Here is a 14,895-nt window from a genome sequence, read left to right as displayed (position 1 = left end):
AGTGAAGAAGAAGCCCAACTGAACTGATGAAGCACAAGGAGACCCTATTCATCTTCCCGGTGCCAAGAAAAGCAGAAGCACAGGGAAGGCAGTGTAAACGATCCCTAGTCTTAAAATGAGTGCCTCTTTTTCCTCTCAAACCAAGGATACGAATTTATGAACGGTCCCTTAGTGCAACCTCTTGCGAAGGCTGTGGCTGGCTGCAAGAGGTGTCTGTTAAGATGATGTCAGCGGAAGACACGAGTGGTGATCAGCTGGGAATGCACAGTTTCTAGGAGCTGTGCAGGCGAGTATTTTGTTTCTTGGGGCTAATGCTTTGAAGTGAATTGTGTAGTTCAGTTTGTATCTTGCAATGCATGCTGATGTAGCTGTCAGGGGCTGGATTTCTGCGTACTGACCAGTTTTATCTTCTGTGATGAATGAGAGTGTGACGATGATTTCAGAACAGGGGTTACATTTTTTTTCCAACAACATTTTATCTTAATCGCTGCGGTTTTCATTGTGGTTCTTCAGGAGACATGCAGAAATGCACCAGTGCTTCTTGCTATATGATAACCAGTGGTATACTGCTTCTGGATATGGGGGCTCTGTTTAGTTGTCATAGGGCCTTTCCCCACTCCCTTCCATCCCCCCTATGCCGCGCGCTGCTCTCAGCGCGCAGCATCCCAGGCGCATGCCTAGGCGTCCCCACAACCCCGCGCTCTGTGCGGGGTCGCCAAAAGGCGCCATTCGGAAGAGCGCCTGGGATGCCGTGTGCTAAGGGGGCGCGGCAGCGCGGCTGCGCTGTGGCCGCCCCTGCCATGGGGAGGGAGGAGGAACCCCGCGCTACTCTCCTCAAGTAGCGCGGGGCTTACGGGGAAGTGGGAAAAGGCCCATAGATAATTATTGTTGCCAGCTATATCACCTATGCACATGCATTTGCCTAGTTCTCTTTCAAAGCTGCGTAACAGTACAGTTCTATGAAGAGTTAGCCCACTGATTTCAATGGGCTTAGACTGGAGTAATTCTGCATCACATTGCACTGTAAACCAGCGTTTCTTGTCATCTCTTGTAGCAGCAGGATGTTTTATTAAAAAAATAGTTCTTTCTTGCTCTTCAGAAAGCTTCAGGAGTTCATTCAGTACAAAAAAGAGGAGGGAGGAGAGAGAAAAGGATGTGCCAGGATGTGATGCACCCAGTTGTGATACAAAAAGACATAATGGAAGTCTGGGGTTTGCATGGAGTGTTATGGATTCTCTTGAGTGGATGGTGAGAGATGGAAAACAATTTAACGTTGCTGCAAGGGCTACAGGGCCAAAGAAGCTCGAAAAAATGTCTTCTCCCTTTTAAAATACAATTGGAAAAAGCAAGCCTCATTCTGTGATCTGAAACAGGACACCAAGGTCTCCTGTAAGGCACAGCAGAAGTAAATCTTGGGCTTGTAGTGATGGATTCCTTGTATGAATTATGCTTTGTTTGAAGAAGTGCTTCATTTTGTCTCTTCTAAACCTGCTTCTAATCCTCTTCATTAGGTGATACTCAATCATTATGACAGAGAGAGAGATGGCTCCTTCCTCGCCATTCCTAATTTTAAAGTACTCAATTTTTGTTACAGAAAACCCATTCCTTTAAGCTGCTCTAATCTTCTATTGTTTTAAACTATCTTTTCCAGCTGTCTCAGGTCTTCATGTTAGAACTGTCCACAGTATTCTAAACGTGGTTGCACCAGAGATGCATATAAAGAATGTTGATAATTTTATTTTCAACCCCATCACTTTAAATTGGTGATACCAGGGATTGAACACAGCGTCTTTGGTATGCAAGGTATGTGCTCCGCCACTGACCTAGGGCCTGAAAACAATTTCTAGGTTCCATAGACAGCCAGGCAAGAAACCAGCTGGGTCTCTGAAGTGTTACACCAGTTTCAGTTGGTCCTCCTATCTATGGTTGTTCCATTAGACTGAGATGGAATGTAGAGGCATTTGTGACTCTGCAGACTGTAGGAGTTGATGTTCTGTGGCTAATAGTGCCACACTTTGCTTAGAATAAGCCCTATTGAATAGACTTTAGGGTTCTCAGGAGATCAATTTAGGGGAAATGTGGAATGTGTGCAGTGTCTGTGGAAATACTGAACTATTTTGCACTGCTTGTCTCCTGCAGTATTCTGTCTGCAATTTGTGCAGAATTTCTCTCTGTTGATTGAACAGACAAAGGTCCAGAGAATTAATGACTGCAAGAGTTACATCCTTTTTCCAAGGTAGGATGCCCCTCTTAAAGTATATTCCTCCTTCCTTGTGGGACAGCTTTTGATCTACAATGTTTTAGGGGGTTGCAGTGTCAAGAAAAGGCTACCCCACTCTAAGTGGGCCATATTCATTAGCTTTAATATTTAGAAGAAGTCCCAAGTTATTGCTTTAAAACTTGATTGACCATTTATTTTTGGCTTGGGGTTGCTGGAGATAACAGGAAGATGAATGTACTTGAGTTAACCAGAAAAGCATGTTTAGCTGTGGGTGGGTGACAACAATAGAGATGGGCAGCCTTTATGGCCTTAGTACACCTACCCCATCTGTGAAGATTTTGGGGTCAGCTGGCAAAAAGGGAGTGGAAAGATAACGGTTGTCTGTGGCCAGGCACATTAGGAGCAAGCTGAGCGGCTGCAACACTGCCAGCCCCCTAGTGACTTGCTTTTGTCTGTTGCTCCATGGTGTGGCACACCATCTTACAGCATGTGTGCTAGGGCTGCCCTTGAGTCACTGAAAATGATCTGTGGTGCTCCTTAAAGGAGAATTTGCTGATCTCCTTCCCCTTTCTCTGTTTCAGGCTCCTGTGGTGCTCATGCGGCACATCTGAGAAACCATGAGATTCTTATCCCTTGCTGCTGTTATTTGGTGTATCCTAGTACCGCCATCTGAAGCTGCTAAGGTGTGGAAGCAAGAGGGTTGGAGGAGGGATTTAAAGGGCACTAAATGTAAGAGAGGTGATGAGCATTGCATGGAGGTCTCATTGTGTCAAGTGCAAATATAAGTATAAAACCAACGCAAAATATTTTTAAAAGGGTATAATAACCACCCCATGTGAATCATGTGAGAGCTCTAATAGCATTACACTTGCTTAAAAGTTCTCCTAATGTTAACAGCTCTTGCATGATTCACATGGCCTAGGTTATTATGCTCTTTTAAAAAATATTTTATGCTGGTTTTATACTTACTTTTTTTTCCCCAATGGACCTCAGAACAGTGTGTACCTATCAGACATTTCTCTGTCCTTTGGAAACTTGCAATCCCTTGGACCTATGTCAGATAATCCAGTCAAAGATATTGTCTTGTCCTTTTAGACTTTGATTGGAGAGATAACTTAGTAGTTGCTGAAAGATGCACTGCTCCCTGCAATCCCATGCATGTTTCCTTGAATGTAAGCCATACTGAACACAGTGATAACGTCTTCTGAGCGATTATGTATTGTAAATCTGTAAGCCTTGGGTTTCTTGATGGATACTATCCAGTTGAGTTACAGCTAAGAACAAATTGGAAATCATCTTTTGGAAATAGGAAGAATTAATTTTTATTCTTGCAATCAATCTTAGACCTCAAGACCCTAAATCTGTGCGGAGTTTAGCTTTTAAGATGATCTTAAGAACACAGTTATAGCGCAGGAGAGAAATACTGCTAGTGAATACACATAATAGCCCGCTTTAATCTGCTACTCTGATGGGGCAGAACATTCTGACAGGTATTCCTTACAGTATTGATATTTTGTTCTGCATCTTTAGAGTTTTGAGGACATCCGTTGCAAGTGCATCTGCCCCCCATACAGGAACATCAGTGGACACATTTATAAGAAGAATGTGTCTCAGAAAGACTGGTAAGTCAGCCTCCAGAAATAGCATCGGTGTAGCCACACCACCCAGACACGCTGGCGCATCTCCGGCACAGAGGCCCATGTTATTGCCAAAGGGGGCATTCCTGGAGGGCTGTCATTTGTCAGTTCCCTGAGCCCTTTTGCCTATGTTTACCAATGCAGAGTCATTCTGGCAAAAATGTGGGCGCAAGTCTGCATTCCTGCTATACAAGGGTTGGGGTGACATTCCTGCCATGCTGTTGGCCACTTAGCAGGTGACTTGGCTTCACCGATGCTGTGCTGTCCCCGGCTGGGCGTGGTTCTGCCCCCCTCAGGATTAGGCTTCCTATCAATAATTGTTGCCAGTGACTGAGCTGTGTAAGTCCTCTTGGGCTACCAGCCCCACAAAGGCCACTTAATTTTATATTTTACAGTCAATGACCAACACAAGATTAAAGAAATAACTACGGTGTATAAACAACAATAGACATCCAAACATAAGTAACCTGACTAATTAATCATTCAATTGAGGACAATATTAATCATATGGAGTTAACCAGAGTCCTCCTACTCTTGCATACTGCCATGTCAAATTTCGCCATCTTCAGCATTAGGAAAAGCTGGAAAGAGGCTGTTCAGAATCTCATTTACTAAGGGAGGAATCCTGACTCCTTGTTAAGGTGTAGTCTTGACCGTGTTAATGTGCTACTTTCAGACTTGAGCCAGTGCTATTCCCCAATTGGCTTCTTTCATTCAGGTATCTCCTCCTTGTGAGCCAGCACTTTCTTCTGTCCTCCATGGCAGGTCATTCATCACTCATGCTTCTTTCTCGCCTCTGTAGTAACTGCTTGCATGTGGTGGAACCGATGCCTGTGCCAGGAAATGATGTTGAAGCATACTGCCTGCTATGTGAGTGCAAGTATGAAGAACGGAGCACCACCACCATCAAGGTACAGACAAGCCTGTGGCTTGTTCAAAGCAGTTATGCCCCTTTGGTCCCTCCTGACTCTATTCAACAAAGCATTGCAACTGTTGGCAGTTTCCAGAAAGCACAGGTGGGGATTCACCTATGAAGGAGGTGAGGAACTATGTGCAACGCCTGTGGAATCCATATTGATAGAGAAGAGCTCTGGATGGAGAGAATGGAGCAGCTCCGTAACTTTTGTCCTTCTGAAAGACACAATTGGTATTGCTTACATGCATCTTGTATTATTTCTGTAGTTGTTAACAAGGGTATGTTAACAGGCTTCAGATGTGACTACAACAGAGTAATATTCCCTACTAGTAAATGCAGCAGTCCAGTTCCTCAGAGGCCACACCAGAAATCCATGGTGCTCACATGCCGCAACTGTGACTACATTTTAAAAGTCATGGCTTAAACTAATGACATTGGCTGTTGGGAAGCAGCTGCACTCATTATTTAGTTGTGTGGGTTTTGGAAAGTTAAGGTGTTTGCCATCTTGGTTCAGACATACTGTGTCTTCTACCCATTCTGGAGCTACATACATTGGCTTCCTCCCAAAGTAGATGATTTCTTTCTACTGCAGTATAAGCTTTGCTGCATGTGATTATTTTTTTTAAAAATGATTGCTTAAGAATTCAGAGTCATTGATCATTTATTGCTGTGGCTTATCTCCTACAGTTCATAATCATTATTTACCTCTCGGTGATTGGAGCCCTACTTCTTTACATGGCCTTTCTGATGCTGGTTGACCCCTTGATCCGTAAACCCGACGCCTACACTCACCCATTGCACAACGAAGAAGAGAGCGAGGTATGTGTAAGAGAGACCGGGGACTGAAATTGTTGTTTTTAGTATTTAACTATTTTATTTATTCATTTTATTAAATTTTTATCCCACCTCTTCTTGATTGTTGTAAGCCATCCTGAGCCTGTTACCATAATGGGAAATAGCAGCCTATAAGCCTATTAAATGAAATAAATAATTTGAGATTGGTGCAATTTCTTCCTGGATACTTGCATAAAAGTTTTCAATTTCTTCCTCATCAGCACCTGGGTGTAACTTAAATGATGATTATACTGATAGGCTTTCCATGAAGCCTGACTGATATTTTTTGGTAAACTTTGTATTATAGCCCCTGATTTCCTGTGCTACATCTCACTCCACTATTAGGTCAACTCATTTTCTTCTGTGTTTGTCATTCCCTGAGTAAAACCATTTTTAATTTTGTGACTGAAAATGTCCTAATCCAGTCTATTTTAGTTCACTTGCTCCCAGGATTGCAGTGTTTAAACATTCCATTTCTCCTTTTATGATTTCAAGCTTACCTTCATTCATACTTTTCACATTCCATGTTCCAGTTATAGATGTCAAACAGCTTTAGACTTCTTCTTTTTTGCATCCATTCATGTCAACAACTGAATGTCCTTTAGGCTTGAGTCCAGTTGTATCATTAAGAAAAGGGCTACTCATACTTGTCCTCCACACTTCCCCAGGAGGTGCACCATATTCCAACACTGTATATTTTCTCATTTTGAATTGTATCATCATAAGGTTTTCGAGATAAGGGTCTAAACTCCTTACAGTTTTGCTTTCAGTTTCTCTGACATAGTAGACCATGTAAAATACAAGATAAACAAATCTTTCTATCTCTCAGTTTAACTCACATAGTCTTAGTTTGACATCACAACCACTCTCTGTTCTAGGAGAAGGCCTTAGGTTTGTTTGTTTATTTTTCCCATTTATACCCTGGCCTACAATGAAGTCCCAGGTTGTGCCAGAAAGCTACAGGGTATGCGATATACTCCTGCAGAAGTGCGGGGGTCTCTCTTATCCTTTGCTGAGCGTAGCATTTGCTGTATTTTCCTGGTGGGTTTGAAGATGGTCTGTAGGCAATGCTTTTTCATCAGTTTCCCTACTTGATCTGTGATTCCCTTGATGTATGGTAGAAATATTTTTCCCGGTGGTGGGCTGTTTCTGCTCAGTCCTCTGGGTTTTTCTTGGCCTTAAAGCTCTTCTGATTTCTATAGTGGAGTAGCCATTAGCCAACAGAGCCCAGTTTAAATAGCCCAGTCTGACCAGCCCTGTAGCTGTGGAAAGGTCTGCATAGGAACCATAAAACGCAGCATTCAGACCTGTATTAAGGAACATGAAAGACACTGTCGGCTTAACCATCCTGAAAAATCTGCAGTTGCAGAACATGTGTTAAACAAAACTGGACATAATATTCTATTTGAGAACACTGAAATTTTGGACAATTCAGAAGCTTACTATGTCAGACTGCACAGGGAAGCCACTGAAATTCACAAACACCAGGACAACTTCAATAAGAAAGAGACGTTAAAAATTAGCAAAGCCTGGCTCCCAGTACTTAAAAAATGGACTGATAACCCCACCTGCAATACAATGCACTCAACCACACCTTTGCATAGCAAGTTCCACCCAAACACTTAATGATTGGTTCCCCACCCTGGGACATGGACAATATACCACACTAAACTTTCCCTTCTCACTTAGACACAGTGTGAAACAGACTTTTCTCTGTGATACACCTCTGAAGATGCCAGCCACAGATGCATGCGAAACGTTAGGAACAAAATCCACCAGACCACGGCCACACAGCCTGGAAAACCCACCAGAACCTGTTTCTTAATTGTTCTTCAGTCTCATGTCATTAAAAAATAGTTTGTAACAATATGGTTGAGGAGGATTTATTACCTCTGCATGATGACTTTGAATTTCTAAAGGAACAGGAAACTGTTCTTTCCCTCTGAAGACTGTTGGGAAAATGTCATTCCATGATGGTGTCCTTGTGATTAATATTTACATACTTTACAATGTGTATCTATGTGTTTCAGATCCCCTTTCATGTGACAACCTAGTGCTTGATTGCCATTTTTTTCTGCATTCTGGTCAGCTTTGATTCTTTTTTCCTTGCATTTCAGGATGCCCATTCATTGGCAGCGGTGCGTCCTGCTACCAGCACTAGAGCAAATACAGTGCTGGAGAGAGTGGAAGGAGCTCAGCAACGGTGGAAGCGTCAGGTGCAGGAGCAGAGGAAGACTGTCTTTGATCGGCACAAGATGCTCAGTTAGAGCTCACAGAGAGTTCCCACTCCAGGAGTGAACAGCATCTGTGGATTAGCTAGGCAGATGAAAATGTCCTATTAGTCAGGGCAAAAGAAGCTTGTAGCTTGAATTTGTTGCACCTTCCCTTCCTGATTTGTTTGTTGTTGTTTTTTTTTCAAAAAGTGAGGTTGAAGCAAGAGCCATGGGCTGCACATCCCAAAATTATTTATTTAGCATGTCACTCACTGGGGTGGATCTCTGGAAAACTGTACCTCACTTAACACCCCCCCCCCCCACACACACACACACACACACAAGATTACCTCCATTCTTTCTCCCTTTTTTAAATAGCCTACAGGTCTTAATTGGGATTATAACAGACTTTGGGGTGAGATAAGACTAAAACACACACACACACGCACACATAACCCAGTGCTCAAAGTAAAAGCTTCCTTTTGTAGAACACATAATATGTATAACTGAAACATATGAACTTGAAAGAAATGCCAAGGATTTAATCCTGGGAGGCTTGCAACTTGTTGAACAATGCTGGTTTCAAAGAATCAGCTTTTGTTCTGCTAAAGTTCTCCTATTCTGCTACACTGTTTCTTCCTGATCAAGCTAAGGAGATTTAGTTAAAAATCCTTAACCCCTGCACTTGAAACTGTGGATTTCTCACCCTCTTCCCAGACCTTAGAATTCTAAGGGCCCTTTCCTGGGGTAAGCCCCACTAAATACTATGGAACTTACTTCCAAGCAAGCCTTCTTAGGATTGATCCCCAAGTCCCTTAGAACTCTGATCCTGTTGGCTGTGAGCAAATTAGGATAAGGCTGCTACCACAAGTCCATATGGTAAAAACATTCCATTCATAGACCAAGTAGTGAGTGCTGCTACCTGGCTTTTTTGTGATCAGTGGAAGTGGGGAAGTACTTCTCCTACTTGCACTGAATCTGCCTGAGTTTTGAAACTGTAATTAGTAGCAGTATATACTGGATCCTCCAGTCTGCAGGACACCCATGAGAAATGTGAAATTGGGGGTCTTCCCCCAACCCTGTCAGAGAAGTAGATTCATTACTAATGTAATTGGGATGGGCTCATTCTTTTTCACTCAGTTATCTTTGATCTAATACATGATTATGTAGTGTCTTAATGTAGAGAAGACTGATCTGGGACTCTGCCTCTAATAATTTTTATTCAGTTTCACCAAGGGGACAACTGCAAGCCTAGGCTAATGTTGTACCTTCAGGGGGCTAATGTTGTACCACACCAGCATCTTTCTCAAGGAAATAAATTAGAACATTAGAACATCTTTCTCAAGGAAATAAATAACAACAATTCCCCTGAAATCAGGAACACCATCATATATTATAGAGAACAAATTAAAAGTTTGCAGCACATTAGAGAAGAAAGCAAGTAGACTGAAAGCATAAAAGTGTTCGGGTTTCATCCCACTACTGCTCTTAACCATTCATGAGTTCAGTTTGTTTATAGGGCTGGCATTTGTGAGACACAGGCCATCTGTAGAAAAGCTGAAGCTCAGAAAATGTACTTAAGCATTTTGAAAGTGTTTTTCCCTCCAATAAACCTAGGCAAAGAGTTTGGATTTATACTTCACCTTTCGCTCCTGTAAGATGTTTCAAAGCAGCTTAGAAACTCTTTCCCCTTCCTGTCCCCACAACAGACATCTTGTGAGGTAGGTGGGGATAAGAGAGTTCTCAGAGAACTGACTAGTCCAAAGTCACCCAGATGGCTTCAGGTCTAGCAGTGGGGAAACAAATCCAGTTAATCAGATAACAGTCTGCCTCTCATGTGGAGGAGTGGGGTTTTTCAGATGAGAGTCCACCATTTTTAACCACTACACCATGCATTCTTTGATGATGGTATATTAGAGATCTAGGAGACAAGGCAAGTATAGATTAGTATCCACACCACAATTAATTTGCCATTGAAGGCTTATAAAAAGGGGCTGGACAGACTATCAAGTTTGTACATACATCTTTATGTGCAAATTCAAACAGCTATTCACATACAAGGCAGATTGGTATGTTCTTGCTCTGGAGGTAGTAGTACTAAATTTTTTAGGTGCAAGATCATGACTACTTTGGGTTGCATGTCGGATGTGTTCAGCAGTTGAATTTACTGCATTTGAATGTGATGATTAAAATGTGAGCTGATTCATTGGTCATCTGATTTGCAGTGAACAGCTGTAATGCCTACTAAACAGGTTTGCATTTTCCTCAAAACTATACATGTACAAAGGGCTGCGAACCCAAGCAGATTTAAAATACTTATAGCTTGATTTAAAATAGTTATATCCACAATAATATATTCCTAAAGTGGCTTATCATTCCCATAATAAATTTGTCCAGTCATTGGGTTGAATCTAGTAATCTGCTTATGCATGGTTCACAGATTCCCCAGCAGCCATTTCCAGATCCAAAGAAATTAATTCCTGGGGACACGGGACCCACGTGAAGTAGCAACCACACAAGTAGGTGAGCTGTAAAATGGAGGGAAAAGAAGCAAAATGGTTCATTCCTGCCTCTCCACTGGCAGAAGAGACAGGGTAAAACCACTCAGTTTTCCCAGGGTTGGAAATGGCTGCTGAAAGGAGGGGAAGTTCTGCACCAGTGACCAGTTGCTAGATCCAGTCCAGTGCTGGGCCACTGGTGAAAGGGAAGTGGAAAGAGCCCTTTTGCACTTCTGTAATATAGTGATGGTTTCTGTAATGAAAGTGTCAGCAGCATAAGGGATCTGCATGAGAAAGTGCGTATGTTCTAAGTTATCTGTTTGTTTATTTCCCTAAGGACTCTCTGGCAGAATGAACCACTCTTGTAACTATGCAGTATCTCTTCATTAAACAAAGAAAATAGTGTTGAAGAATGATGTATTTAATGACTTGGGTAGGCAGGAGTGATGAAAAAAAATCACTCCAAGCTGGGTAGAAACTGAAAGGGGCAAGGAACACATCCAGAAATATCCAGGGGCCAGTCAGTTGGGTAATGAAACGCTGATTTCTAAGGAAATGTTTTAAAACTTTTAAGTGGAACCACTGAGGCTGAGGAGCCATTTCGGTTTCCAGCATGGTATGGAGGTAGATTTGGGTTTCAGGTGGCATCTTGGACTGTGTTTTGCCAATTATGTCATCAACAAAACTCGCTATTATAGAAGGTCAGGACCTTTAAGGTCAATCTGCCTCATATCCAATCACACTATTTCCCTCTCAAGCTCAGATTGTTCACAGGGGTTGGTAGCCGCTTTCCACATCTCAAATAGAGAAATGTCTGGCAAACAGAAGGTCTGCTTTTGAGCTGCAACCCAAATCCCTACCTTTAAAGGTGCCCGCCCTCACGGTATTTGAAAGCATGTGTTCGTCTTGGGTGTAGATTTTCTGCAAGACCATAAAGTTTTTAAAAATGACATGGGGAAGGCCTTTCTATTCCCCACCAGTTTGCTGTGCTGCATTCCTAGAAGATATCTCGCACTTTTAAAATATCCTGGTTTCTGACTTCAGCCCTTCCAGCAGATATTACAGTCAGAAAAGAAAGAACCATTCTCTATGTGCCCTCCTTTTCCATAAAAATTGTGTGTGTGTGTGGGTATGAATTCTTCATTCCTCTGAGTGAAAAAAAGGAGCTTGTGAGGATTCCACATATAATTAACCTTAGTTTTTGACCTCTAGTCCATTGAAATAAAAATCAGTATGAAATTATAATTTTATAATTGAACATCTGCTGTGACCTTCAGAAGTTACTTTTTAAAAAATCATTCTGTGTTATGCCTGTTTTTCTCCTGCATGAGAGAGCAGAGTCCAAGTGAATTGGGAGGGGGGGGGGGGTCAATGCCAGTAAAGGATGGAAAGAATGCTTGAGTCTATGCACTTCCCTCCAGCCTTGTCTGCAAGGGAATCAAGTGGCAGGATCCCTGCCTCTGCACTGTCACATCTGGAATTAGATAATACTCTTAGCACCATTCTGTAACAGAACAATACAGATTTGACTCAATAACCCCCTCATGTGGATTCTGTTTAGATTAGCAGGCCCTGGAATTCCCCTTGGTCTGGATTTCACCCACCCACCCAATATATCTGACAATTCCAATAATTTGTGAGCTTGCTTTTCAAAATGCAGCAGCTTTTCTGCTTTTCCATTGGAGAATGTGACTGTGCAAGGAAAATTTGTTTATTCTAGCTGTCCTCACTGAACAATTAAAATGAAGGTTTCTTCAGTCACACAAAGTACAAATGTCTTTTGCCACTTCCAGGGCATGTTTTCTTAGCACTATATGCCCATCTGATTTCACTCGGAGTTACTCTCAAGCAACACAGAATTGCAACCATTAAAAGAAACAGCAGGACCCTTGTGCAAGAAAATCCTGGGAAATGTAATGCTTCACCCCCCACCCCACCCCCCACCCCCGAGTAAGAACAGACTCCAGAGACTTGGTGGGGGGTGCTGTTTCCAGAACCCTTTCCTTGTACATGAGATCTTGCTGTTGCAGCCTTTTTCTAAATACCCCAGTGGAAACAGCAAGACAAACATCTTTTAAGCAGCACAAGGGAAGCTCACAGAATGTGAGTGTAAATGAGAGCTTGCCTGTCTGCAATGAAAAGTGTCTGTCTTGCTGACTCACAATGCTGCACAGCTGCTATAGAGTTGTTGGCAGTGATGCTGGCAGGAGGCATTCTGCAATACAGCACACCATTGGAAAAAGTAAACAGGGTTGCCAGTTTTGAATTGGGAAATTCCTAGAGATTTGGGAGTTGAACCTGGAGAAAATGGAATCTGGAAAGAGCAGCAAACTTAGCATGATATAATGCCATATAATGCCAATACATGGTGGTAAACCAGCAAAGAAAACTGGTATGTGGCCTCTCACACATAATGCGCATGTCATCCCATGCGGGTTGCTCAGGGCAGAATATTGGGCTTCTGGGAAGGCAGACCCACACACAGATTGCTTTCATGCTTACAACCCTACATTAGCACTTGGCAAAACAGGAAGTGCATCAATAAATCTGTTGGAAGAATAGTCACAGTCCCACCCATTTTTATTCCCCGTCCAGTGTTTCTGGTTCATTTCCTATTGTTTACCAAATGTTCATAATATCACACCAGGGACAAAAGAGAAATAGGGTCCATGCTAACACCTGCGTTCTCCACCAAAGGCTATTGGAAGGTGTGGATCAGATGTGAATGGCCCAACACTGCTTTGGGGCACAAGACATTTAGAATCCACCAAGTTGTGTTTTATGTAAAGGAAATCATATATTTATTATTACAGCTGTCAAAGGATTCTGCCAAGACATGGGGGGTTTCCCAGAGTTCACAATTATTTCCTGCAATGTTGTTCATAATTTGTGTTTTCCTCCTTTTGATCTAAAATATCCATTAAATAACGAACTAGACATTTAAAAGAAATTTTAGAATGATAAATAAACTGGGAACTACCTTCAGTGTTGGGATGACAGATTTATAGATCAGGGCAAACAACACTGAATAGTTCTGCTTTTCCAAGATTCCAGTACATTTTGTTCTATAAATGTCAGGACATTTACTTGGGGAATAGATGTAAGAACCTCTACCGGGCAAAATTTTATTAGCCTGCATAAGTTACTGTAGAGTGTTCCTTCACTATTTTAAATATTGACTGATCATGAGATGCTGTTCCAGAGGGATAACCGAATTAATAAAGAGACCCTTAAAGTATTGTCAAAGGTATTGTCGAAGGCTTTCACGGCCGGAATCACTTGGGTGTTGTGTCGTTTCCGGGCTGTATGGCCATGTTCTAGCAGCATTCTCTCCTGACGTTTCGCCTGCATCTGTGGCTGGCATCTTCAAAGGATCTGTCAAAGGCTTTCACAGCTGGATTCAACTGGTTGTTCTCGGTTTTCCGGGCTGTGTGGCTGTGGTCTAGTAGATCTACCAGACCACGGCCACACAGCCTGGAAAACCCACAACAACCATACCCTTAAAAACTTGCAAATATATCATGGCAGAGGCTTTTGTGTGCTAGAGAGCCAACTTGGTCAGATAGATAAAGTGTTCCATTCACCTGGCACAGTGCCTCATGCAAGGTTACAGCGTAGTAAACTCATCCAACTTTAAGGAGCCACAAAAGGCTTTGCTAACTTTCTGCTCTGTTTACATTCATTAGAAAGCATCAACAACTGGGTTTGGATCAGAAACAATGACAGTATGAAACAACAGCTCAGAAAACTCTTTTGTCTTTAAATATATATATATATATATATTCAATTTTCCATCAAGCTTACAATTATCACAAACAAATAAATAAAAACAAAACTTGAGGAAAAAAAGAATGAGAATAAAGAACTATCAGAAATAAAAAGAAAAAAGAAGGAAAAAACATTTAGTACATACATATTTTAAAATGAAAATGTCTTCCTACTGAAGTTATAATTTACTAAGGCCCCTTCCGCACACGCAAAATAATGCGTTTTCAAACCACTTTCACAACTGTTTGCAAGTGGATTTTGCCATTCCGCACAGCTTCAAAGAGCACTGAAAGAAGTTTGAAAGTGCGTTATTCTGCATGTGCGGAATGAGCCTTAAATATGATTTGGATACATTTCATTACAGATCCTAAATATTATTAATCTTAAATATGTTAGTTCACTTACTTGAATATTAATATACTTCAATAATTCTCTAACTACTAACACTTTAACGTAGTCATTTTTGTTTTCATATCCTCTAATGACTCCTTTTAGAACCAAATATTCAGTATTGCAAACTGAATGTAAAATATTCATATTCTTGTCCTTTTTTCAAATAAAGAGGTAATGGGTCCCAAATTGTAACAATTTTTTCCAAATTTTGATACTTAACTACTGTTGACAATTTGTCCATTGTTGAGAGTCCTATTAATTTATTGTCCATTCCTTTGTTGTCAGTATATTTGAAGATTTCCACTCTTTTGCTTGAAGCATTCTTGCAGCAGTAACCATATACACTGTTAGTGTTTCATTTTCTTTTTTAACTGAAGAGTCTAACAAGTTTAACAGAAATATTTCTGGTTTAAAT

General features: G+C 41.5%; 1 protein-coding gene across 3 annotated transcripts; it reads left to right on the top strand.

Annotated features, from left to right (window-relative positions):
* Window positions 1–228: 228 nt before the first annotated feature.
* On the top strand, window positions 229–9,463 carry TMEM9 (transmembrane protein 9). 3 transcript variants are annotated; one of them, XM_048497632.1, is made up of 7 exons: window positions 893–1,248; window positions 2,140–2,236; window positions 2,803–2,904; window positions 3,752–3,843; window positions 4,661–4,769; window positions 5,462–5,593; window positions 7,726–9,463. In XM_048497632.1, exons 3-7 carry the CDS (start codon window positions 2,839–2,841, stop codon window positions 7,873–7,875), a joined length of 549 nt encoding a protein of 182 aa, XP_048353589.1. In that variant the 5' UTR covers window positions 893–1,248; window positions 2,140–2,236; window positions 2,803–2,838; the 3' UTR covers window positions 7,876–9,463. The 3 variants fall into 3 exon arrangements, with proteins under 3 accessions (XP_048353591.1, XP_048353589.1, XP_048353590.1); XM_048497633.1 differs by lacking the exon at window positions 893–1,248 and adding an exon at window positions 1,780–1,803; XM_048497634.1 differs by lacking the exons at window positions 893–1,248; window positions 2,140–2,236 and adding an exon at window positions 229–286.
* Window positions 9,464–14,895: the final 5,432 nt, after the last annotated feature.

This window comes from Sphaerodactylus townsendi, linkage group LG05 (genome assembly GCF_021028975.2).
Source record: "Sphaerodactylus townsendi isolate TG3544 linkage group LG05, MPM_Stown_v2.3, whole genome shotgun sequence".
NCBI lineage: Eukaryota > Metazoa > Chordata > Lepidosauria > Squamata > Sphaerodactylidae > Sphaerodactylus > Sphaerodactylus townsendi.
Note: the sequence above shows the minus strand (reverse complement) of the source record. Positions and strands in the feature narration are given on the sequence as shown.

Excerpts from the sequence above, each read along its gene's own strand:
- TMEM9 (XM_048497634.1), top strand. The coding sequence starts at position 2,839 with ATGAGATTCTTATCCCTTGCTGCTGTTATTTGGTGTATCCTAGTACCG. Across the intron at positions 4,770-5,461 it reads GGAGCACCACCACCATCAAG|TTCATAATCATTATTTACCT; the intron begins GTACAGACAAGC and ends TATCTCCTACAG. Across the intron at positions 5,594-7,725 it reads ACAACGAAGAAGAGAGCGAG|GATGCCCATTCATTGGCAGC; the intron begins GTATGTGTAAGA and ends CTTGCATTTCAG.